This window comes from Protopterus annectens, chromosome 9.part0, assembly GCF_019279795.1.
Source record: "Protopterus annectens isolate FY-2018-M chromosome 9.part0, PAN1.0, whole genome shotgun sequence".
Lineage (NCBI taxonomy): Eukaryota > Metazoa > Chordata > Ceratodontiformes > Protopteridae > Protopterus > Protopterus annectens.
In genome coordinates this window covers 225,675,679-225,703,238 of record NC_056743.1, presented here as the reverse complement: position 1 = coordinate 225,703,238, position 27,560 = coordinate 225,675,679, and the positions used below count along the sequence as shown (strand labels likewise).

At 39.2% G+C, this 27,560-nt stretch overlaps 1 protein-coding gene across 1 annotated transcript in view; it reads left to right on the top strand.

Moving 5' to 3' along the window:
- The window catches only part of PDE3B (phosphodiesterase 3B), a 1,918,808-nt gene that overhangs the window by 1,721,749 nt on the left and 169,499 nt on the right, over positions 1-27,560 (top strand). The window contains exon 12 of the mRNA XM_044082789.1: positions 937-1,136. Within this exon, the coding sequence (XP_043938724.1) occupies positions 937-1,136 (200 nt within the window). The remainder of the gene's footprint in view (positions 1-936; positions 1,137-27,560) is intronic.

The following is a 27,560-nucleotide window of genomic DNA, read 5'->3' as shown; positions in this document are numbered from 1 at the left end:
GTTATTCCTTGCATTGTCCTTTCAGGGCTCAGCCTCCCTCTCTCTGTTTGCAGGAATGCTCTAAAGGGCTTTAACCTCAAGCTTGTTATTTAGTCAGCTTAGCTAGACTAGCTTTGACAGTTTGGGTGTGTTGAAGGAGCTCTGAAGCTTTGGGAGCTGACTGGCTGTTATATAACCCATATAGCTAAGGCTACTGCAGTAGTGATCATTCAAGTAATCTATTGTTATGGCAAATATAACTGCAATTTAAGTACATTAGTAGCAGTGCAAGGTATAAGTATGATTACTATAGTTTCAGTTCCATAGATACATGTTTTGTATGGCAGTAAATGCTGTCATTAGACAAAATGTTTGGATCATGTCTTAGCTTTCCATGAGGTCATTAAAGTAGCTCTGTAAACCATGATACTCTGGTTTGGAAATGACATAATTTTGACCGAATGTGAGAAACTCCAACAAGTTTTCCAGAAAACATCTGGATACAATTTTTTTCAGCAAGCACTACAGTCAAACACAAGTATAAGAAATGCACTATTTGCATCTTGAAGAGACCACTGTATTCATAAATAAAAGTACATAGATTTTAAGGATCCTCCATGTTTCCCCACCACCCCACTGAAGTTTGAAAACCCAATTCCTCTGTAGGAAGACTTTCTTGGTTTTGCCATCATTTGAAAAGCCGCCCTCAAAGATAAATGGGTCTTGGAAATATTAACCTAGGACTGTGCCATACTTTGTCAGTCATATTTTTTCAGAGGATACCAGTGACTTTAAACTCTGTATCTGTTGCTCATCTTCAAAGAGGTGATTTGAAAACGGACTTAATTTTGTATGCATCGGAGTAGCTGTGCACTGTAGTGGCATTGTAACTTAATAACATTTGTAAATCTGTTTCAACCCTACTCTCAATACTGTATTCTTATTTAAACATGACAGATTCTGACAGTGGCATTTCACCGGGTCGAGTTGCCTATGCCTCTTCTAAGAGCTGCCTTATTACTGATGACAGCTATGGTTGTCTAACATCTAGTATACCTGCCTTGGAACTGATGGCACTTTATGTAGCAGCTGCTATGCACGACTATGATCATCCTGGTCGCACAAATGCATTCCTTGTGGCAACAAATGCTCCACAGGTAGGTTTGTTTTAAATTTCATTTGCTTAAGGGACGAGAGTGATGAAGATGGTTAATGACTGAATGTTTCCCTATCACTCCATCCACTGGTTATAGTTATGCAGATAAGTTTTAAACTCCTCCACTGAACCATTTGGAGCCATTGGCTACATGTGTGCTAGAGTACAGAGATAATGCAAATCTAACAGATTTACAGCTAACCAAAATTTTGCTTTTATGTTTTAGTATAAGGCTAACAGCATGTTTTCAAGCATTTGAAATTAACATGTCCAGACATTTCTGCTTTTAGGGAATGCTGGCTGCATTTTAATCACTGCTCCTACTTGCACTGAAGTACAAGTTTAACTTTATGTGCTCTTCCTTTATAGTATGTAATGCAGCCACAGTGGTTTTATGTGATATTTCTCAGCATCACTGTTGCTGACTTCACCGTTGATTTCAGGACTGAGCACTGTCAGCAACAGCAGAATGGTTATGCTGCGTACTGCAGTGATTGAACCTTTTTATATGCTGGCTGGCCTGGGCAACACAGCACAAGAGTATGGGTTAAGAAATGGATTGGAACCTGAAAAGAAGCAGAGCTGCTAGATGGAGAAGAGACAGAAAAGTTGGTCATACTGACTTATGAGTAGTACTAAGTTAGGAAAAGACCTTAATGTCATGTGAAATGATGAGGGAAGGCTCTGAGAGAGTTGAAAATGCTCCAGAGACCTGAAACTTGTTTTGTTTTAATGTTTTTTTTTTAATTTCTTCAAGTCTTTTGAGTTTTTAATACCATAATGGAAATGGACCCCATTCCTAAGTCAAAGTATGATTAAAGTTCATGAAATTACCTTTGTTTCAATTTTTGATATTAGCCAGAAGTGCTCTTTGCAGCACCTGCAATTTGTACGGAGTTACATTCATCAGTAACATATGTAAGTAGAACTGTCTGGGTATCTTTCATCCACATTGCCCTCATTTCTGCCTGCAAATCCTGATATTTTATGATTTTTGTGCGTCTCTGTACATGAGACACTGTAGTCACTGGGTGTAGCAGTTTCAGTGATCAGTGCTATTTTTGTCTTCTTTTCATGAACTACTATATATGTTTTTCTAGCATCTGTATTTTGAGCTGTTTGTAATTAATGATCCCATGTGATATAAACTTGCATCATGCTTCCAGTGTTTTTCAGCTACTTCAGTATTATAATGTTTGCACAATCCTCAATGCAACAGTCTTGCCACATTATTATGCCTTTCAGTATACAGTCCTTCTGTCGTTAGTGTACCACAACCAGCGATAAGATGTGCAACTGTTTCCAGTTCTGTTTTATAAAACCTACAATTGTCTGTTTCTCCCACATGTTCAATGGACTTGGTAAACTACGTACAATCTTGGGCCGCCAGTATTAACATTTCATGTTTTGATTTAAATTCACCTCTCCTTAACCATTCCTGCATTCGATCCTGATCAACATGAGGTTGTTACAAGAATTTTCCATACTTGCAGCTATATTTATGCATTTTCCACATTTCTTGCCTTCTCGTCTGATCCTTCACCTTATATTCTTTTGTTTTTTGGCACATTCAGTTGCAGCTTGATTTTTATCTACATCTGGTTTGACTTCCATTCCCACTTGACGCCGATATACTTCTGCTAAACAAAGCAGGAAAGTCATCCTAGACATATTCTCCTCATGTTTCAAAACTTTCACTACGAGCACTGTTATAGTATAGGAAGACAGGATGAAAAAATGCTCTGTCCAAACACATCAAAACTAACCCCTCCCATGGGTTCAAGTTTGGTATTTTGGAAGTGGTTGCTCCTGATTTTAGAGGGGGGGACATGACCAACAAGTTATCAGGGCTGAAACTAGATGGCAACTCAACTTAAATGGGGCTGAGTTTTCCTGGTATAAATGAATCTATTAGTATTAAACCTGAATTAAAGTTCGGAGCTAATAGATTATAGTTATTCCTTTTTAAACACTTGTTATTATATAAAATACATAAAATATATAACAAACATATAAAAAACTTTTTTACAATTGTTATATTATATATTTTTTTATGTACTATTTTATGAATTTAAACACACATTTCCCATTCCCATTTATTGATATGTACTTTGAAATATTTTAAAAGACTGTTTCTTTAAATTTTAATTGTTCTGATTTTGAAGGACTCAAGGAAAATGTATAAAAAGGTTTTAGTGTAACGTCTTTGTTCTGATGAAGTCAATTTTGACGAAAGCGCTTGACATTTTGTGCTGTGTAGAGATATTTTATTATTAAAGTGGCTGTTACTACAACTGTGTTCTTGTAGAAGTCCGATTTTTTGCAGTTCTTTTGTAGTATTTTTTACACCGCTGTGGAGTCGAGACTAGTAATTGGCGCCTGGAGGCAGTATTTCTTTTTTATGGTTGTCATTTCTGCTTCTGCACCTTTTTGTTTTTTCACAGTGGATCTTGGGTGCTTTGGTGCCTACTAGACCCGTATTTTGGGACATGGATAAGCACGATTTATCTGCAGTCTTCGAGGAGGAATTAAACTCTCCCCCTTTTTTATGTGGACAACCATCTGGTGCTAACAACGGTAACTTGTTTCAGTTAATACTGGGTTTAACCGAAAAAGTTACCGAGCTGCAGGATGCAGTTCTATGTCTACAAAACACCAATACTTCCTGTAACCACGGACCTGGTAACAGTGTGGGGAATCCAAGAGAAGGTGTACTTCCGGTTTCGCGAGGGACTGTTTCGACTATGGGGCGTGCAAAGGAATCCAGTATTCAAGGAACTGGTGCTAATGGAACTAATAATGTGGAGAACAGAACCGACGGTAATGGACATTACCCTGTGTTCGATCGTTTTAAGGAATGGACAACAAGAGAACACACATTTTTTGGTAACCACAGTCATTCCAATAAAAACAACATGGACAGTAGGTTAGTAACCCTTGAAACCAAGATGCATAAAGTTAGGTCCTTACAATGTGACAACTCTTATTTAAGGGAATGTATTGCAAAAAAACGGGTCCCTAAGGGCCTCCATATGTTTAAATTTCCAAATGGTTTAAAAAAAAGTGACCCAGAATGTGAAGATTTAATTAAAATGTTTGATCGACATGGGGTGGAATTAATGGAATTTATCGTTAACATTAACAACAAAAAGATTGAAGAACTGTTGGGGGAAATTGATGAAATTAATAAAGTTGTAATAGATGATGGACATTTTAATCACTATTCTTTTAGATACAACACTATTTTTGACAAGGTGGAGAATGAACTTAACAATAACATTTTTAGAAAAAAGAAGAAACTTTCCAGAGATGAATATGAATATAGGAATGGTTTGGCATACCCTTTCCCTAAAGCTTATTTTGATAATGATTTAAGTGGGGGTAATGTACCTGTTCATTCCCAGTTTTCTAATGAGAATGGTGTAAGTAACAGGGTTGGCAATGACAACAATGGATATGATGTTGAATTCCCTCCCCTTAGAAGGTCCGAAAGGATATACAACAGAAACCAGACTAGACAAGATAAAAATTTTTTAGGCCATCGGGGGGAAGGAGAGGCGAGGCAGAAATTCAGGAACTCCCCGTACAGGAGGAAGAACAGTTACGATTAGAACAAGTTAACAGGGATAATAATGACAACGAAGAAGTTATAACTAACACTGATAGCATTGTTTTTCTGTTTAAAGGTTTTAAGATATACAACTATGCAGAATTTCCTGTTTGTAAAGATCTTTTTCATCTTCTAATGAAAGGAATGAAATTTGTGGCCACCACCAGGGATGACAGTAGTAAAATCCTGATGGACTTTAAGATGTTTGTTAGAAAACTAAACCTTAAATTGTTGAACAAAGAAAAAATAAACAACAATGTTATTAGAAATTTTGTTACTTACAAGAAAAGTTGTTACAACCCACCTCTTATACCCATTTTACACTCCTTTGAAAATGTTAGTTGTCAGGAAATTTATAAGGTTCTGAGGTCTCAATGTTATACTAGGCATAACCTGACCCTGGCCGAAAAGAATTTACTTTTACAACTAAGGAATAACCAGGACGTTAGATTCATGAAACCCGATAAGGGTGGGGGTATGGTCATCTCTAATGTGGTAGACTATAACAACAAAATTACCAACATGTTGAACGATAATACTAAATATGAGGTAGCCTCCAGGAATGAAATTCATTTGAGTTATAGAAAGATTAAATTCCTTTTGGAGGACTCTCTATACCAAGGTGTTATTAACGAAGATGTTTTCAACTTTCTTCATGTGGAACATCCAGTGATACCCATAGACTTTGGCATTCCTAAAGTTCACAAGAATTGGGAAGACCCCCCTTATAGATTAATTATTTCTGGACACAACAGTATTACTCACCCACTGGGGTGTTTATTGACCGGATGGTCAGACAAGCCCTGGTACCGTTAGAACATGTACTCATTGATTCATGGGACTTTTTGAGGAAAGTTAAGAAGGAATTTTTTAGCAGTGATCTTTATTTTTCAACTATAGATGTTGTTGAGCTCTTTACCTCTATCCCCCATGATGTTGGATTGGAATTTTTTAACAACATTTTAGTTAGTAAAACTATCCTCAGTGGTAGTATGATTAATTTCATACTGGAACTAATGGAAACTGTATTAAAGAACATTTTTTTTACCCTTGAGGGGGAATTTTATAGACAAACAAAAGGGGTGGCTATGGGCAACAGTTGTGCCCCTATTTTCGCTAATTTAGTCATGTACTTTTGGGAAACCCAGTTTTTATTTAATTCTTGTTACAAAAATGACTGGTGTTTGTACTTAAGATTTTTGGATGATTTATTTATTTTATGGAAAGATGGAACATCTTTTGAACCTTTTCTTGAATACGTCAACAATGTTTGTGATTATTTCAAATTTACTGGGAATGGTAACCTCATGGAGATTAACTTTCTTGATGTAAAATTAACCAAAGATGCTTCTAATAATTGCTTCCAATCTAGGTTATATAGAAACCCCACTTTTTCCAACTACTACCTTGAATATTCAAGTAACCATCCTCCATATACTAAGAGGAATATTGTTAAGGGTCAGATGGTTAGGGTAGTAAGGATGTGTTCTAGTTTAACCCTTGTGGAAGACTAAATTAGGTTAGTTATGGGCACGTTTCTCCATCGAGGTTATCCCTGGGACATGTTAAAGAAAATTAGGGACCAGGTAATGAGTGAATGGAACATTAGATACAAACCCTTACTAGGGGCCAACGACGAGGAAGTGTCTCTGTTAAATAATGAACCAAAGGATTTTAGCCAAGCTATGGTTTTAACTTACGGTGATACCTCTAAAGAGGTGAAACAGATCATTAGAAACAATTGGGCCATGTTTAAGGGTAATAGGGATGTTTCATCAGTTTTGGGTCCCGAACCCCTTTTTACATACAGAGTCAGTAACAACTTAAAATATATTTTGGAGAACAAACCTATTTCGAATTCCAGAAGGAAAGGTACTCGCAAATGTGGTTGCTGTGAGTACTGTAGTTACATTTTTGAGGGTACTAAGGTTAAACTCAGTCCATTTGACATTGAGGTGGTTTTTGCGACTGGTTCTTGTACCACCTGTGGTGTTGTTTATTTAGCCCTATGCAATTCCTGCCCATGTTATTACATTGGCAAGACAGAGAGGAAATTGAACCGTAGAATTTACGAGCACTGTTATAGTATAGGAAGACAGGATGAAAAAAATGCTCTGTCCAAACACATCAAAACTAACCCCTCCCATGGGTTCAAGTTTGGTATTTTGGAAGTGGTTGCTCCTGATTTTAGAGGGGGGGACTGGACCAACAAGTTACTCAGGGCTGAAACTAGATGGCAACTCAGGTTAAATGGGGCTGAGTTTCCTGGTATAAATGAATCTATTAGTATTAAACCTGAATTAAAGTTCAGAGCTAATAGATTATAATTATTCCTTTTTAAACACTTGTTATTATATAAAATACATAAAATATATAACAAACATATAAAAAACTTTTTTACAATTGTTATATTATATATTTTTTTATGTACTATTTTATGAATTTAAACACACATTTCCCATTCCTATTTATTGATATGTACTTTGAAATATTTTAAAAGACTGTTGCTTTAAATTTCAATTGTTCTGATTTTGATGGACTCATTAAGGAAAATGTATAAAAAGGTTTTAGTGTAACATGTCTTTGTTCTGATGAAGTCAATTTTGACGAAAGCGCTTGACCTTTTGTGCTGTGTGGAGATATTTTATTATTAAAGTGGTTGTTACTACAACTGTGTTCTTGTTGGAGAAGTCCGATTTTTTGCAGTTCTTTTGTAGTATTTTTTACACCGCTGTGGAGTCTGGGACTAGTAATTGGCGCCTGGAGGCAGTATTTCTTTTTTAACATTTCATGTTTTGATTTAAATTCACCTCTCCTTAACCATTCCTGCATTCGATCCTGATCAACATGAGGTTGTTACAAGAATTTTCTATACTTGCAGCTATATTTATGCATTGTCCACATTTCTTGCCTTTTCGTCTGATCCTTCATCTTATATTCTTTTGTTTTTTGACACATTCAGTTGCAGCTTGATTTTTATCTACATCTGGTTTGACTTCCATTCCCACTTGACGCCGATATACTTCTGCTAAACAAAGAAGAAAAGTCATCCTAGACGTATTCTCATCATGTTTCAAAACTTTCACTACGTTTGGGTCTTGTGAGGTCAGCAGCTGTGTATACAGTCTCACAATTGCAGATTTGTACATGTAATCAATTTTCAGGAGGCCCATACCTACTTCAGAATGTAGAATATTTAATCTTGGAATGCACTGATTTTTATACATCATTTCATGACCATGAAACATCTTTTTGTTTTCCTGCTAACCTATCCAACACCTTTTGGGACCAGTCAGTCACTCCAAAAGTGTAAGTTAGGACAGGAAGAACAAATTGTTTTATAGCTTGGACTTTGTTCCTAGATGTCAGTGCAGTTTTTAGTATTGATTTAAGTCTTATAAAATATTCTTTACTAATTTTTATTCACATTTGTTCATGTTTTATTGTTGATCCTTCATCATTTCCCAAATTATTTACACTCCCTCTTGCTCAAGTTCTTTTATATCACATTCCTGTCCCAAACTGGTGTTTTCTTGTTGCTACAGCTTTCCTGCTTTAAAGATTGCTTTTGCACATTTGTCAAGGCCAAATGACATTCTTAATATCATCTGAAAAAGTTTTGTCCACTTGCAGTTGTGCTTTCAGTTCCTCATCTGATGAACTATACAGTTTTAAATTATCTACAAAAAGAATATAAGTCTTTACACTTTTGTTTTCTGGGAGACAAATTGTAGCCATGATGTAATCTGTTAAGTAGACAACTGAATGGGTTAAGGGCAAGACAAAATAGCAGCAGTGACAAGTCTCACCTTGGAATACTCCCCTTTGAATTTTTATCCCTGGAATAATAGTTTTTCCTTTATTATAGCTTAACTGCAAAGTGGTTTGCCGCTATTTCATGGTTGCTATAATGTAATCAATCAGTGTAGGGTGTCTCTCATACATTTTTAAGCACTCTTAATCCATGAATGTGGGATACTGTCAAATGCTTTTTTATAGTCAATCCATGCCATAGTAAGATTCTTCCCATTTTTACAGTTTTCCATTATGACTTTAACAACAAAATGATCCTTTGTTCCATATGACTTTTTTTATTACCCATTTGTTTTATTGCCATGATTGAATTTTGTTCTAAATGACTAAAAACTGTCACGTCAATTCCAGTATATAGTTTATACATCATCGGAAGGCAAGTTATTCATCTGTAGTTTTTAGGATAGCTTGCAGGTTCGCTCTTAAGTAGAAGTATTGTTTTTCCTGTTGTTAACCAGGCTGATGTCTATTTGGGGTGAGCATATAAATAGCTCTTACTTATAGCTAAATCTACATGTAAAGATGTTAATATTTTTAGCCAAACGTTCGGTACTGCACCTTGGCCTTGGGTTTTCCAATTAGCTTTTCTTAACTTTGTTTCAATCTCTCTGACCGTTACTTAATTCCATTTCAGATCCTGTACATTTTATCTTCTTAGTCTTTCTTTTACTACTTCTATCCATTTAGCATCTTTGTTATGTTCCACAGGATTTTCATAGATATTTCTCCAAAATGTATCTATTTCTTCTTTTTTTTTTATGGTGTTTCAATTCCTTTTGCCTTGTTTCCCAATTCTCTATAAACCTATTTTGGGTCATCAGTAAATTGCTTATTTTGTACCTTTCCTTTATCTGTGCATCTAAAATTTTCTGCCTGTGTGATATTTTTAGTTTATTATTTGCAATGGTGCACGGTACATCCTGATCTTTTCCGATACTGCGCATTGCTTTTATCAGGTCTTTCTTTGAGTATTTTTGTTGATCTATTCCCTCTTCTATACTCCTCTAACAGTGACAGTTCTAGTCTTAATTGCTTTATAGTTTTCTCTATTTGATACTTCCATGATGGCATTCAATTTCTCCCCTTCCTTTCCCTTACTACCCTGTGATTTTGTGGTAAGACTTTATTAATTTAGCTGCACAGTAATATGTCCTACTTACTTATGTTATGTCACATGAATCTCTATGGACAGTCCTAATTACTGTGTTGATTTATTTCATCAAACTTCTAACTTTTTTGGTTTTATTGACTGTCTGTAGTCTATTTCTTTCATTGATCTTATGTCTGTTCATTTCTATTAAATCAAGCAACTCTTCTCTTAGCTAATTTTCTTCTAAACTGAGGGCACATTCTTTGTTCTCCATTTATTGTGGGCATTCTACAGAAAGTTCTAGAGCATCTTGCTGTGCCACATTCTCTTCAGTTTCATCCTGTGTCATCAGTTGTGCCTTCATATGGAAGCTCACTGGCCTATCACTGCACAACACCAACTGCGTTAGAGTTGCCACATTTTCCTGTTCCTTCTCTTGCTCTGTAACTTTAACTGAATGTTTCTACTGGTGTCCTGTGAAGGCTCCAAAGTATCTTCATATGGCAGCTGATCAGATGTTTCCCGCACCACTGGTTTCTTTTTAATTTGGGGATCCATTGCACTATCCTGAGGTGATGTTATCTGAGTTAGATTTTCTACACTAAATCCTTCACTTCGCAGGTAATTCATAACTTCAGTTTCTGTTACTTTAACTTCTCCATTACTAATCCTCTTTGGTACTTTTCCGTTATCGGGGCAACACTGTTAACTGTTGCTGAGCTCCGAATCCAGTGTCAAAGGGTGATCGCACGGGAAAGATGACAGGGTTGTCCGAGAGAGACATTGGCTGGATAAATACATTAATAAAAAATAGCTGTGCTGTTATCTGTGGCAATGTAATAGCAACATGGACTGTATGTTACTGCTAACATACTGACATTTACTAGTTGCACATGCACCAAGTGCTGCTTTGAAAAACAGAAAGGCCAGAGGTAACAGCGTAACCTCAGAGTCAATGGCTAATAAGGCGTAACTAAGCATAAGTAGTGTACTCAAATGAGAACATTTGTCTGAAAAATGCTTGGACACATTATTACTCAAATTGTGTTCACGACGGCTTACAGTATGGAAGCTAAGCAAAATATGCTTGTGTTAGACATGCATGAGTAAAATCTAGGCTTTTCTAATACTTAGAAGAGTAGAAAGTCTCTTTCGTATATGTATTCGGCTAACATACTTCTCAGCTGTCCCTGATTTTGACACACATTTCAGCTTTGTCCCTCTTAATCGTCCTTAAAATGTATTACTTTTGTAGACTGAATTCGACTTAATAAATAATGGCAACACTTACTTATATACTTGTTTTACTTCAGACAATGCAGATTGATCAACATGATGTTATTCTGTTAACAGTGCTAACATTTTAATGTGTCCCCGGTTATTTTTGGATTTGTCCCTGATTCTGTGGAATTTCATCCCTATTTAGTTTACTGTAGATTTTTTACGTAAAAAGTGGATGATACCGAACAATATTATTAAGTAGGAGTACAAAATATACATTTGTACTACACCCCTTGAAGTCTGTACACTTCTTCACGAACTGGATTACAGCTGGCGATCACATTAACAGTGTTGCCCCGATAACAGAAAAGTACCTCCTCTTTTCTGTTTTTCCTCTTTCTTTTCTTATTTTTTGTATTATAAAATGTTTCATGTCCAGATGCCTTTGTGTGTATTTCTCTTCAAATATCTTTGGTGCGGCTCTTTTTTGTAATGATTGATTGTGCCTTCTCCTTTGCATACATATTGCACCATATTAGATGTGTCTTTCTTTCACATGTCGATATTCTTCAGATGCCTCCTGCTCCTACTGTTTCTCCTTACTTTGAGGGCTTGTTTTTCTATCATGTTGTGATGTAACCTGTGTTAGACATTCTGCACAAAATTTATTTTATTTTTTTATTTTATTTCGTATTTGTTTACCGGGAAAGTCCGACTGGGTGGTCACCCATTTTCAGTGGAGGCCCGGGGAGAAAAGCTCCACATACAGAGAAATACTAAGAGTGAGCTTAGACATAACATGTCGTGTTTACAGATTTTTGTATACATTGCAATTATACAAAGATAATTTACAAGATAGGATAACATAGTATGATTGACAATTCAACAATTCAGAAGGCAAAACACTTGTGTGTACCATATGTACACTATTAATAAACAATACAGGTTGACATTTATAGAGTCAATTATGTAAAATGTTACATTTTTTTTTACAATCAACATTTAAATAGTATGCATTTAAGTAAGGAAGAAGGGAAGCGGTTTAAGTGGTTAATACTAGGAACTGTTTATAGGTAGGGGAGTGTTAGTAGCTTTAGAAAGGAGAGTGAAACATAAGTAGAGCAATATCATGGCTAGTTTGGTGTAATGTTTTAAAGAAACATAGGGTCTAGGGATAGTATTTTATATCTTGGACTGTCCTGGGGTGTTAGATGAGCAGAGCCATGAGTCAGGTGATTTTTAAGTAGCTTTATAAAGTGAGCAGTGTTTGTTATAGAACTGGTGGAGTCTGGAAGAGCATTCCAGACTTTTGCTACGTGATTGGAGTAGAGTGTTTCTCCTGCAGCATTAGTAGCCCTGGTTACTTTTAGCAAAGACTTGGTGGCGCGTAGTATGCAGTTGTTGGAGTAAGGTACTATTATGTTTTGAATAGATGATATTTTTTCAGGTTGAAGTATTTTATGTGCCATTGTCAAGTGGTTATAGGACATTATCTGAGGTAGCTCTAACTAGGAGAGTTCTTTTAGAGCTAGGCAATGGTGTCACCTGTGTGGTGAGTCTGTGACAAACTTTGCAATCTTATTATAACATATTTCAAGTTTTTGGAGGTCTGATTTCTTGAGGTTAATAAGTAGTGGAAAAGCATAAAGGTGTTTAGATAAGAGGTAAGATCTGGCAATAGCTACCCTAGTACTACTGGTTAGGATTTTTTTATTGTGATATAAGGTACCCAATTTTATGTGCACTTTCTTGAATGTTTGTGATATGTGTTGGCTGAATCTCATGTTGTTGTCAGTTACTGCTGCCAATAGTTTTGTTTAAAAATCTGGTAAGATAATTGTGTTGTCTGTAGCTGTGATGGAAAATGTGGGTGGGGGGGGTCTAGTGCTCTGGTGGGGCAGAAGATCATAAGCTTGGTTTTGCTGGGGTTAAGAATGAGCTGAGAGTTTGAGAGCCATGATTCAATTGCAGTGAAGGATCTTTGTGTAATGTCCTGGAGTTGTTGTCGAGTAGGGGGCAGTACATACGAGTGTAGAGTTGTCCGCATATTGGATCATAGAGGCTAGAGGTGCGGCCGAGCTAAGATTGTTGGTAAATATGCTGAAGTGCAGGGTGCCAACTATGGATCCTTGTGGGACTCCTAATGTGACAGGGAGTAATGGGGAGAGATCTTGTGACTGTTTCAAGGCTTGTTGGCACCCTATTAGGTAGCTTTGTAACCAGATGATAGCAGAGGGACTAAGATTTAGATTATTGAGAGCAGTAAGTAGTTTGGGGTGTGGGATACTGTGTCGAAGGCTTTGGACTTATAAAGGAACACTGATGAGACTACTTTACCTTCATTTCCGTGTTGATTAATGGTGTTGAAAAAAACTTAGGAGAGCAGTTGTGGTGCTATGGTGGGGTCTAAATCTGTGCCGAGAATTGACTAGAAGCCAGTTATTTGTGAAATATTGGATAAGTTGTGAGCAGATGCATCTTTCTAAGACTTTGGATAGTGGAGATAGGATGGCAGTGGGTCTATAATTTGAGAGTTCGGTTGAGTTGCCGCCTTTGTGAGGGGGGATTATGTGTCATATTTTCCAGATCTGTGGAATATATTGCTCACAGATGGAGCGATTAATAAGTATTGAAACAGGATATGCGATTGCTTGAGCTGATATTTTGAGAAAATCTGGTGGCAGGTTATCAGCTGCTATTGTTGGTTTTAGTTTACTAAGTAGTTTTTGGACGGCACTTATGGGATTGGTTTGGAAGGTGAAGGAGTTATCATTATTGCTGGTTGTAATAGTTGTATTTGATTGATTAAGGCGACTATATTTGATGAGTGCTAAGATGCTCTCAGTAAAATATTTGTTAAACTATTCAGCAGTGATGGTTAGGTTGTTTGGTGTGGAAGTGGTTGGGGTTGATGCTTGTCCTGGATTGAGTATCTTTTTAACTACACACCAACATTTTTGGGGATTCCTTTGGTGTTTCTCTTGTATGTTAGCATAGTATTTTTTGTCTTGTTTGATTTGGCTTTTGGCTTTGTTTCTGAGTTTTTGATATTCTAAGCAATCAGGCTGAGATTTGTTAGTATACTATAGGTACCAGGCTTTGTCTCTAAGTTTAGGGAGGGTTTTTGTTTCATTGGTTAGCCATGAGGTATAATTTGCTTTGATGCGTATTGTTCTAGGTTGGGCGATATTAAGAATTGTGAGGAAAGTCTTATTGAAGTATTCTATTGCTAAATCTAGGAGCATGGTCTTAAGGGGGGGTCCAGTTGCATTTTCTGAGTGTGGGTATCAGGGTTTGACGGTTGAACATTTTTTATTGTGGATTTGACGATAGTTGATATGTTTGAGTGGGTTTATACGTCACATAAGTAGATAGGTTGGCATTTGATCACTAAGTTTGTCAGGGAGACAACCAAAGTGGGAGGGCTTGTTAATGTTCAGTCTAGGATAGTTTGCTTGTTTGATTTTTTTTTTTTTGGTCTATTCTGGTAGGGGTTTGGATAACTTGTATGAAGCTGTAGAGGTTGATGTGAATGCTGGTGGCTTGGGAATTACAGGAGAGTCCGTCTGAATTGAAATCACCCATAATGATGGTTTCTTGAGAAATTGTTTTTGGTATCCAGTGGAGGATGTCCTTTATGGTAATAAGATTGTTTCATCGTGGGATATAGGTAGCTATTATGACTCAATGTTTGTTTGGGTTTATTTGGAGGTTTACTCAGTAGTATTTTTGTTGTCAAAAGATGGCAGAGTTAGATTTAGTGGTTGCACTATAAGGTTGTTTTTTAACATTATGGCTACTTCTCCACTTATTTTTCCCCTTTTCTGCCTACTTTAAGAATATTGTACCTGGGAGGAATTATTTCATTATTGTTAATGTGTGGTTTAAGACCAATTTCAGTTAAGACAACCATGTCTGGTAAGAAGAGTGAAAGGGTGGCATGGAGTTCCTGAACCTTATTAACGATGCTTCTAAGGTTTAAGTTTAGTCTTTGTGAGGTAGGTAAATTGTATTATGGGACTGAGGGGAGAATTATGGCTGGAAAACCTTCTGCTTTTAAAAATGTGCAGCCTGTGGCCATAAAATTCCACTTTCTGATGCGCACTATAAGCGTGTATATTGTTTAGGTCCAGTACATTTAGATTCTGCTTTTGGTATATGTAAAGGTTTCAACACTAGGGCTTTAGTAGAGCAAAATAATAAGTTGATCTTGAGAGGGTTGCTTCCTTCTAAATCTTATGAAGCAGCTTCTGGGTCTCAAACCCCTAAAAAATGAGAAAAAAAAAAGACTAAAAAGTGTTCCTGAAGCCTACAAGCTCCTTGACTGCAGGCACAGAACTACCTCACAAGGTTTCAAAACCTTCAGATTTGACTCCTTCAGATCAAAAGACAAAATCTGATAAATCACTACAGACCAGATCTTATTTGCTCTTGGATTCGGTGTCCTCCCATCTCCCTTTCTGGACTCCAGTATGTCACCATTCTAAAACTTAATCTGTAGCATTTTCCTTTCATTCCTCCAGAAGTCTGACTGAAGACGATGTGCTCAGGATGGTAAGAAAAATTCCTCTCAATGCACATTCAAATGGGGGACTCTCCCTGCTTCTCTCTCATTGGGTCTGGAGACCTTTGTGAGTATTACCCCGCCTGTAACGTCTCCTCCTCCAATCTGACCTTTGGTTTCAGAGCAGTCAGATCCAAGGATCCTGGAGCAGTCAGCATCAGATTTGAAGATCATGTTATCTTGTACTCCAGTGGCATCTCTAAATGGACCGGCTCCGACCACATTGGAGACGGATGACTGTTGGATCCAGAGTGTAGGAGTGAACTCTGAAGTTATCAGAGCTGTCTCTGCCCCGCTAAGCCTCGGCATTGAAAAGCTTAACTCCAACTCCTTCTTCGAGTGGTTTGCCTTTGGGTCAATGGGAATCGAAGGGCCTGAAGCATGTCTTCTCGGAGCATCATTTTTCTTTCTTTTTGAGGCATTTTGCTTTTGAGGTAATGGAGAGAGCTTCCTATGCTCCTAAGGAAAGGACGTTTTCACCCTTCTTGGCTCGTACTTCCCTGACCCAGTTGTCTTTGCATCTTGAGCCTCAACGTCCTGCACTACAAGTACAGCCAGCCCAGAAAAGTCACCAGGATACCCAACAGGATATGTTGATATGTTCCAGTAGGTCTCCAGAACATCCCACCAAAGAAGTCCCTAGGTAGAGAAGGTGTAAGAGGAGGGACTTGAACTCTCCTCAAGAGTCTGTCATAGAGGATACTGACTTCGATGAGGTGGAAGGGTCCCCAAGATCACCACATGATGACGTCTCCTTTGGAGACATTCTAGAAATCCTCAAATAAAAAGAGGTGGCTGGTCTACTAACAACCCTTCCCAAGAGTAATCAGTATTGCTGGAGGCTTTTGGAGCTAGCCCGTCTACCTCATGTGTGACTCTGCCCACCTGTGAACTCATTGATTTGATCTCTTAATGGGCATGGAAGGAACCTGATTCCATTGAGCCAATCCCCAAGAGAACAGTCAGGATCCTGGCACCACATAAGGACAGAGAATTCTGAGCAAGGGAGTACCAGTTGCTGCCATGGTCTTAGCGGTAGCCACAAAAAAGGAATTTGCAGAACAAAGTTCCTCTGTTCTTCCCCCTAACCAGGAATCTAGGGCATGGGATAGATTTAGGAAGCGTGTGTATGCTTTAGAGACTTTTGCACTTTGGTCACTGAATTATTTGGCACACTTCACTAGACTCCAGAGGGATTTGATTAAAGAACTTAACAAATCTTTCTCTGGGACCATTACTTCAGATGCAGAGAGCTTAATATCTAGCTGGCTAGCCGACAATCTATTTCAAACTTGTCCATGAGGCTCATCTCCTACACATCTAAAGGTACCTCATGGGTGGCAGGTTCAGGCATTTGCATTAGGAGGCATGCCTGGATGTGCCTGTGTCATTTCGTGGAGCCCTTCAAGTCTTCTTTTCTTAATGCTCCCTTTGATAGAAGATCTGCATTTGACCCCAAAGTTAGACACACTGTCCAGGTGTGAGCAGGAAGATGAAACCCTGTCTGCTGTGGGCATGTGTTTTTCAGTACTCATCAAGGAGTTGGTCAAAAGTGAGAGCACCCTCCACATTGATGTTGGACAGCATGGTCCCCCAGGATGTCCTTAGGTTCCTTGCTGGCCCCAGCAAAAATTGCAGCCATTGAAGTGGGGATTGCTTTGAGTACCAGCAGACCCAGAAATGACATTGGGCAGTGGGATGGCTGTATGAATAAAAGAATGGGGAGGAAAAGGTGGTAAAAGAAGTTTGACTGCTAAACCATATGAAGGAAATGTATGGAGATGTATCTGATGGGAAAACTCTTAGACCTCAGACAGTCAACTGGTGGGATTGGAGGGAGGGCCAGTAATCAGAAGACATGCCTGGCTAGGTCCAAATCCTCTGCCACATGATGTCAGCGGACAGCTGTTTATTGCTGCTGTAGATAAGGATTTGGTTTCAAGAAACCCACTGGTGAGGTATTCAGAAAAGTGGAGGAAAGGGGATGACTCTATGCAGTAAGTGAAACAACTTTTACCCTCCCAGTTATGACGGGAATTATTCACGATATCAGTCTACACTATTTCCAATCATTGTACAGTAGACATTGCATCAAGGGCTAGGACTGCAAAGTTGGAAGACCACTTTTGGCGCATTTCATTTTTTCCACCAGGCAATATTTCTCATGTTCCCGATGAGAAAGGACTGCTGCCAGTTTACAGTTCTTTTTTACCTGATCCCAGCCTCGTGGTCTTTAGAATTTTTAAACAAAATACTTGACAGCAATCATTGTTGCTCACAGGGTACAGTGTATTTATTTGAAATTCTACCTAAATGATTGCTACTTTTTCAGTCACAGGAACAACTTCTGAAGGTCCTCAGATTGTGCATCACCTTTGTGGATACCTTAAGACTGAAAACCAGTGAAAGAAAGCCTGACTTGTTACCATGTTAGAAAAAGTTGTTTAATGAACTGGCTCTGGACTTTGAGAGTTTCTTTCAGTTTTTGGAATAAGTTTTACCTTTGTTTCCTGTTTACTGGTTGTTAGCTGGTTGGATTCTTTGGCAGCTCAAGTTTTTCTTTCCTTTCAAGATCATGTTTTAGCAAGTACTTTATTAGTTTAACTAGTTAAGCAAGACTTCACAAAGAAATGTTAGCATTATCTCAAAACTGTGATACCAGGTCACGCAGTTCTTGAAAATTAGCCTCCACTAATTCTTAGTTCTTTGCCAATAACTAGTTTGGTGGGAAAAGGAAGAAAACTCTTGATACTTCCAGCACTATCTGTAATGCCAAGATGTTTCAGACTCAGAATGCTGTGCCCTGCTGATTTCATCAAGTTATATGTTTTTTTATCTCCTTCTCAGGCTAAGCTGTGTATAAATCTAAAGGATATTTTCACTGTCAGAGGGCTTTGATAGCATTTAGAGATTTAGTCCAAGGGCGGCTTCTTATGTTCTAAGATAAAACCACTGTAGTTTCTTACATGTACAAATGAGGCAAAATTAATTTTTTCCAGGCTGTTATGCTGACACTGAATGTCTGGGACTTGGCAATGTCAGTGAATATCTAGAATTGCCAAGAAAGCACAGTACTTTGGAAGACTGTCCCAGTCACATAATTTGGTCAGATCTGGAATGGCAATTGAATCCTCCAGGCTTCTTTTTGACAAGGTCTAAGGATGCTGTCCAGTGGAGCTGCCGTAGAGTTCTAGTATATGCTTTCCTTCTGATAGTTTTTCACCTTAAGAGTTCTTTTGAAAGCTGTAAAGGAAAAACCTCATATGATCTTCATAATTCTGTTCTAGCCAAGGCGGTTGTGAAACTAATGTCAAAGGCCTACATGATGGATCCTAGTTAGGGTTTTTTTTCTCGTCTCCACTGATCAGAATTCAGTGTTTGGTTTTAAGCAGACTACTGGAGTTGTGCTGCATGTTCATATAGTTAAATGCCATGATAATTAATGCACAGGCTATGAACGTACACTTGTCCCAAGTGTTTCTCTGTTCTTTTTTGCTGCTTGCACAGTTCAGACCTTGATCCTTTCTGTCATCAATAAAGCTCTGTGTTCATATGTCTGATTAGTATTGTAAGTGTCTAGATGGCAATGAAATTACTACTAAAGACTTGCACCATCATTGTCTTTAGTACTGTAGCGAAGAACGTGATGTTGATAGCTACTGCAAGTGTTAAAGGTTCAACCTAGCTACCTATAATAAGTACAGTGAAAAGTTGTTTGGTTTCTTATAAAAGATGGTGAAATTTAACAGCTATTTGTATGGCAACTATCAAAAAGGTCCTTCAAGCATAACCACAAGGACAAATCCAAGGAAATCAGATCCCAGCCTAATTGTTGTCTTAGTAAGTCCACTGTTCAGTTAGATTATGAACACCGCAGACTGTAAATTTTCCATTGACTAGTAGGGACATAATCATTAACCCGTTCTTGGCCGTGTTCAGTATTTTCCTTCTTGGGCAGGCCCCTTGGCCCATGGAGGCCGTCACTCTAGTTGTTGTCCATCTGGTCTACCCACTCTAGGGCTGATATTTCAGGGCATATAATTTAAGCAGCTGTGCCTGATAAGAGTCCTTGAGTCATAAATGTGGGGATTTATCCTTAGGGATTTAGATCTGAGGCCCACACCAGTCCTGGCGCAGGCTTCTCCCCATATTTTTTCAGTTGCTAATCCCCAGACCTTTGGTACCAATGTACTGCACATTTCCCATTGGTTCTTGAATAGCAAGAACTATGACATTCCATCCCTCTCTGGGTCCTATAAGGAGTCAGAGGATTTTGAGGCTGCTTTCTCAGAAAGGGACAAGAATAGTTACTCTACCCCTTCACCTTCTGCATCACCTCCTAAGTAACACATATGGTGTGAATGTCCTTAGGCTTAAGATAAACAGTTTGCACTGGTCTTGGAACCCTACTACCTTTTCACAGAAATACTTGGACAACTTTTTAAGGAAGAAATCTGAGGAGCTTTGGGTTTCCTGCACTTAGAGCCTGTCACTAGAGATACCATCAGAGGAACTTGGAGGCATCTTGGCTCTGACTAGGTCTACTTTACACACCATCCAGCTCACTGCCCCTGCTTTCCTGATACCTAATGTTCACTCATCCCATTTTACTTCCAAAGTTCCTAAGTAAGTACTATGCTAGCTGCTCTTGTGGTCTTTTTAAGCCTAGCCAGTTTCCCTTTTTGTGCTCAAAATAACCTATCCCACTTGGTTAAAGATTGACATTACCATCCCGTGGTCGATAATTATATATTACCCCTAATGAGAATAACTGGGGTCTACTGTAGATAATTGGAGGGGAACCATGCATGGGATAGAGCATTAGGAGCTGCCTCTGTTCATTAGTAGTACAGTGTGCAGTTCTGGAGTAAATTTCCTGTTTCCCATCCATATATCTAAGTTGTACTTGAGTATGGACAGGGATGAACTTGCTGATGTGCAGTGAATACATCAGTAATGGGTCAGAAGATACCTTGTATGCCAGAGAACAGGTCACCACTTCGCAATCTGTACGATATTGAGCATAGTGACAGGACTTTGAGTTTATTGCTCTATATAGGCCATGTTGTTTAGGCCTTGTATCCTTTTACTAAGTTATCTCTGTGGACGTTCCATTTGCTGCTTGTGTCCGAACAGATACATTTCAAAGGGGGCGTTATATTCAACGATTGGCCCAGTGAAGTCTGAGTAAAGGGTTTCATGTGCAAGTATTGTACACTTCCTTTTAGGCAAGAAGGAGGATGCACCCCTCCTCCAGATACAGGAGCTGTAACCTCTCATTGGATGTATAAATGTACTACTTCTGAAGTTGTAACAGCCAACTAAAAATAGAATAATTGTGCTTTCCTTTTCTTCATATTAATAAGATCTCAGAGGTAATGTATTTACATGTTTTTGGGGTGAACATTGGGGTATAGGGAGACATATACTGCCTTGTAAAAAGTTCCTTTATTTGTAAATGTCTGACAATAAATGTGTGTCAGGAAAGCAAAGTTAATCCAATTTGTCTTGTCAGCACTAAAACATGCCAGCATGTTTTATAAGCACTGTTGCCTGAGTGGATAGGCCAGCTCATGTTGGTCCATTGTAGGTCCTAGAAACTACAGCATTTCAGGAGCTTGCTGTTGAGCAGTGAATTTTGAGCTTTAGACTGATGTCAAAAATTTACTTCTCATCCATTTTAGAACTTATAGTCCTCTGCTATCATTTCATTTTCTCATTTTCGAGTGTAATTAGTGAGGAAGCTGGGGGATTAACTCTGTCTTCCATGAGCCTTGGCTCAAGCAGCACTTTCTGGTGAACCTGTTTTATAGCTTCTATAATGAAATATCACATGTCTTGCTGCAGCTTGATTGTGCTGGTGCTTTGTCTGTGGGCTCTTTTCTGTTTCTTTCCTAACTGGCATGAATGTGATCATGTCTGACTGGGGAAGGACTCAGGCATAAGGTTCTGGGTGCAACTTTTGTCTATGATCTGTTCAATCTAAGAATAAAGTAGGCCCTCATCTGTTTAGATATATAATGATTCCCTTTGCTTATTGCCATACGTTTTGTAGCACTAGCCAGCATTAGAAGAGGAATAGGCCTGTTTGGCATCTAGGGAATGCCCCTATGCATCAGCTAGCTCCATTATGTAGAGATATGAAAGCCTCACTTTGATCCAGGTATCCCAGGATGGATTATTCACTTGTGTGTTGGAATCACTGATGAAAGATGTTGGGAGTGAGCAGCCAATGCCAGATCATCTATGTTGGGGGCAAAGAGGGAAAAGACAGCCAAGTCCACTGATATGCTGAGCTAAGGTGGAAACTGGGTATTGTAATCAGGTAGTAAGAAGGCCTGGATATGTGGGTCCTGCTCACCACACAGTGACACTCTGTATCCAGATGTTGGCATATGTGCAGAAGTAAATATGCCTCTGTGGGTTCAACACTTTGGAATGTCAGCTTCAGGTTACTTGAGGGTTTGAGATGGTAAGTCCTAAGGGTACCTGGAAAGACAGCCTCCCGTGACTGACTTTCACTTGAAGTGGATCAAATGGGCCACTTATAAATGGTATGGCTAATTGTCTTGAGGCAAAGGGAGAAAAAGTTAAAGAAAAATGCCCTGAGACATCACATGCTCTTGCCTTTTTGTGTACCCAGATTGTTGATGTCCCAGGTTATCCTGTGTAGTAAATCACATTTCCCTTTTCACGTGTTTTCCTCTTGCTCATGACAAGATTTTTCCCTTCCATCATGAACATTTCCATAAACTTGCAATCTTTGCATTATTGTTGCACTTCGTTTCATTGTCACTGTCCGCTTATGCAAAACGAGTCTCCCAACTGCAGTCATTATTTCTTAGTTTCTACAATATTGCAAATGTCCATTTAGAAAGATGCACACTGTGTGCTCATAGAAAAGAATAACATATTCATTAATCATCTTAACATTTCCCCCTCAAGTTTATTTACTTAGCAAAACATGTTTAGGTAATTAAGTAGCTAGCTCTGTCTTACAAATCTGCCTTTTTCATTCTTTTAAGTAATCTAATTTTAGTTGATCTTTCTTAAAGATAGAAGTAAAATGCCAGTTGTCAGGTGTTAATTCTTGATGTCCTTCCATATTACTGTTGCACTCCGAACTTCTTTGATGCCACTTCGAATGCCACACTTTTACATTGGTCTGAACGCTCTTCATTATGTTGCTTATACTAAGCCTTTCACAGGTAAGTACCCAACTGGGGTTCCTTTTCTTTTCTTTTATAGTGAGTGCTTTTTGTGAGTTCATGTCATCCAAGAAAGGGAAATGTCAGTGTGGGAGGCAGATTCCCCATGAAGATCATCACAACAAGTGTTTCTTTGTCTAGACGCTTCTTACAACCACACTAAGTAATCTGTTTGTCAGGCATTTGTGCTGAAGACCCATCACAGCTGTCTGTCTTTTCTGTCCATTTATCTTGAAAACCAGCATCTCAAGTTACTGGCCCAGGGTGCCACGGCCACGTCTTCCTGCCTCTAGGTACAGTGGCCTCTTAAGAAAAAAGCTACAAAGTTAAGATTTGAATACAGCACCTGTCCAGCCTCTGCCATACTTCTTCCTGGAGGTGGATGATACCCCTGAGGAATGCCTAATACCGATGTCGGCTCCCTTTGCCACAACTCTTTTGGAGGCTAGCATGGAGTGTGCTTTCTCGCAGGCCCTCCAGGGTTTGCATACATCCCCTGCGGGTTGAGGGGGGGGGCATGGCTGATCATATCTGAGGAGCCTAGAGAGATTCCCCAGATCTTGGTTAGAGGTGCCTCATACCTTGATAGAGTCAAGACAAGACTCTGAGCCACCAAGGTTTGTTAAAGCCAACGTCCCTTTTAAGAAAAGGCAGAAGACTAAACACATTTCTCCAACTACCAAAAGATCCTCAGAAGGATTGGCAGGATTTCAGTCAGGGTTTCTTTAATGTCTTGATGGCTTTGAGACTACCCCAGGAAGTTTCTGTTCCTGCACCTCCCTGGTTCTCAACCCCTAAATGATTTAGGGAACCTAATTTCTCTGCTGAGGAATCTGACTGATGAGGATTCCTTGGTGTATTCCTCCCAACTGCATTCACCCTTGGTCTTTGGTTCTGAGGAAGAGGAAGAGGAGGATTCCTTAAGTCCTGACTCCCTTTTAGAGGAATTGTCCTTTAGGGACACAGCAGTTTGCCTGACGGAGCATTTTAAATGGTTTTGCTCCCAAAGTTTCTGACATCCAGAAAAAATGATATGAGTTGCTGCCGATAGACACCCCTAAGCTTTCGGCTGTTCCTCCTGTGTTGACTGCTGTTTTAGATAGTTTTTCAGCCGCTTCTTTAGCTACTGATTCCCAACCTCCTGCTGCTAAGAAGCCTGACCATTTTTATAAGGTCCTTGAGGCTTTCAAGTCTCTGAGTCTCCTTCTTCTGATAATCTTCTTCCATCAGACACCCTGGCATTTTATGCCATTAACTATCAAACTTACATGACAGGTGTATTGTAATCTTTTATCTCAGCTGAGAGGTTGTTTTGTCTGATGTCCCTGATTCTGAGGCAAATTCCACCGCTCTTTTTTTGTTGAGATCCACTTCTTAGGTGGCTTATCAGTCCATTAAGTGCAGTTATGATGCTGCTGCTGCTTCAGGCTTTATCATGAGGTGATATTCATGGCTTTGTCTTCATGCTTTACCTGATGACGTTAAGGCTAAGCTTCTTGATGTTCCAGTATATAATCAAATCTCTTTGATACTACAGTGGCAGATTGATTTAAGACCTTCTAGGACCAAGGCAAACTCATGAATGACCTGTAACAGATTTTTGTCTCTCTCATTCCTAAGTTTCAGAGGAGACTAAGAAATCACTGGAACAAACCAACCATTCGAAAAGCAAGGTAAAGCAGCTCCACGGCATCAGCTTGTCTCAAATCCAAATTTCTATTAAATGCAAACGTTTAAAAATCATAATATAAGCGCTTTTGTCTGCCTCTGCAGACTTCATCAGATACAAATGGATAAAATCAAACAAGTAAATTTAAATAAAGAACACCCATCAATGAACTGGTACACATGCACCCCTTCTAACATCATTTAAAGTGGCCCAGCACCTCTTTTTCTTTTTAATGTGCACATTAAGTAAATACACTGTATAACAATATTAAAATACTTGTGTTAAAGGCACCTTTTTAACATGTAACTTCAGTAAAACTTTTCTACTTAAGTTAATATTTTTTAAGAATCAAAATATAAAAATATAAAATGTAAATGAGTGATGTTCTGTAGTCCTATCTCACCTTCATTCTTACATATGGGATCGGAGCCAATCCTAGGCTCCGACTCTGCCTATTTACAAGCTGGAAATCTTCTAGTTGGCTCGTGGCTAGGTAGGTATCCCATGGTGCTCCAGTACAATCCCCAGATCTCGTTTGCCACGTCGACGAGTTTAGTTGTACTTCTCTTTGGCTCTGGCTAAGTTATTTGAATTTATTCAAAAAATTGTTTGTATTTCTAGTGTAACATGTTATATTATAGTCATTTAGCATAGTTAGCGTAGTTAAAATAGTTACCATGCAGATGGACATTACAGTTACGACTACTGAATCCTACACAATTGCACTTTATAAGCACTTACATGTAGTGCATGGATCATGCTATCCCAAACAGAACCAAGACGCTATCCTCCAAAAAAAACCAAGCCAATCTGGTGGTCCCCTGCCACAAAGAAACTCTACAACAGAAGGAAGAAACTGTTGCAAAAGAGAGTAAAATCCCATGAGTGGAGGAGTTCCCTGGTCAGCCCCAGTAAGAAGCTGTGATCCCTGATAAAATCCTCTAAAGCTAGTTACGAAAACAAAATCGCCACTGATTCTAAACAACCACAAAGCATTCTATAGCTATGTCAAGAATCTCAATGGCAACACTCAGATCTGCTCTGAGTTACAGCACAATGGCACTAAATATACAGACCCAACTGATATTGCCAACATCCTGGCAGATAGGTTCAGTGCTAACTTTACCCCCCTCTCACACCTAAAGAGACCATCTCTATACCGGAAGAATGCAAAGTTCCTGTAGTCACGGCAGCACAGGTAAAAACCACACTCTCCAAAGCCAAGAACACAGCATCCATGGGACCAGACAACATCCCAGGCTGCGTTCTACACGAACTACAGAATGAACTGGCACCCCACCCAAGTACCATGTTCAATCATAGCCTCACCTCAGGCTTTGTGCCTGCTGAATGGCGCACAGCGACGGTTATCCCACTCCACAAGGGGGGAGCCACCACGGACCCCGGGAACTACCGCCCCATTAGCCTGACGAGCCTGGTCTGCAAGGCCATGGAATGTATCATCATGGAACTTATAAACAAAGACATTGGTAATCTCCAAACTCTGGACCCCACCCAGTTCGGGTTTGTAAAAGGCAGATCATGTCTCCTAAACCTGATAGACGTCTTTGAAGCAGTCACCAAAGCCGTAGACAAGGGTAAGGTGGTTCACACAGCCTGTCTAGATCTTGCTAAGGCTTTCGACACCATCCCCCACTCTGGAATTATAGGTAAACCCACTAAACTAGGTATAAATCCCTATGTCACAAGATGGGTTGCCAACTGGCTCACTGACAGAATCCACACTGTGAAAGTAGCAAACTCCAAATCTGACTTCAAACAAGTGGAGTACCACAGGGTTCAGTCCTAGGTCCACTCCTGTTTGGTATCTACTTCTCTGAAGTACAGGCTAACACAGAAGGTCTTTGGCTAATGAAGTTCGCAGATGACTGCAAACTAGGAGCCATAATCGAAACTCCTAACAATGTGGACATCCTACAAAAGGGCCTCACTGGGACAGATGCCTGGTGTCAAAGCCATGGCCACAAGCTCAATGCCAAAATGTGCATTGTCATCCCCTTTGGTAAAAACTCTGTACCCATGAACTGCAACATAGGAGGTAGTATACTTAACACTGAAAGTGTGATAAGAGACCTTGGGACACAGGTGGACAGTAGTCTCTCCTTTGATAATCACATCGCCAAAATAGTCAGGAAATCCTTCTACATGGCACACCTCATCACAAAAGGTTTCTCATACAGAAAAAAAGAGGTCATTGTTCCCCTCTACTCAGCACTCATTAGACCCATTATAGCGTACAACACCCATTTTGGTATGTACCTCACAAGACATCTACAACAGCTGGAAAGGCCACAGAAATACCTCACAAAAAGGATTACGGGCCTCAAACAGATGCCCTACATAGACTGTCTCAAAAAATTCCAGCTTTACTCCATCGCATATTGCCTACTCAGAGGTGATCTCTGCCTAACATACAAAGCTGTCAGACCCAGAGCTGTTGGACATGCTCCACTTAAAGAAATCCCAGTCCCTCTGAGCTACACTCTCTAGGGACCAGAGACTTCCCCTACTCTGGAATAAACTACCTATCTATATCAAACAAAGCTCCTCATTAGCACTCTTCAAGAAAAATCTTGATGATTGGATGGGAAATAGGAAATTCACCCCGGGGATCACCTCTGTGGCTCTGCTCGACAGTGGCACAGGAAAATAATTTTCTTGGGTGGCAAAAGCCAGGGTACCTTTTTGGCTAGGCTTGTATAGGCCCCAGGGCCAATAGCCTAGTACCTACCTATGACCCTTTACTTTGCACTTTCTGTGCACTCTTTTGCTAAATTGGCCTTTTGGCATGATCGGATTGGTATTTTGTGTGCTATTGTTAGTATTATTAACATAGTTGTATTTGTAGGTGGCTTTTGCTCTTAGTTTGGTGTGTTTATTAGCAATTAGGCAATTTTTTTGGCAGATTTCTGCTCGCAGTTTGTTGGCATATTTAAAAAAAAAAAAAAAAAAAAAAAACAGGTTCTGTTCTGTTTTGTTGCTCTAGTCATACGTTTAGTGGTGTTGTCAGAACACGGTTCTGCCTTAGTTACCATTTGAAAGTTTCACTGTATTCTGGTTTGAGTGTGTGACTTTCCCGCTATTGTCTCTTAACTAGGTCTGTTTTAGTTAGAAGACCTAGTTGTTTTTTCCACTCTCTTCCTTGCCCGGGCTAGGCCAATTTAAGTTAGAGGACCGAGTCCTCGTGGTGTCTTTCTCTTTCTGCAGGGGCTAGGCCCATTTAAATTAG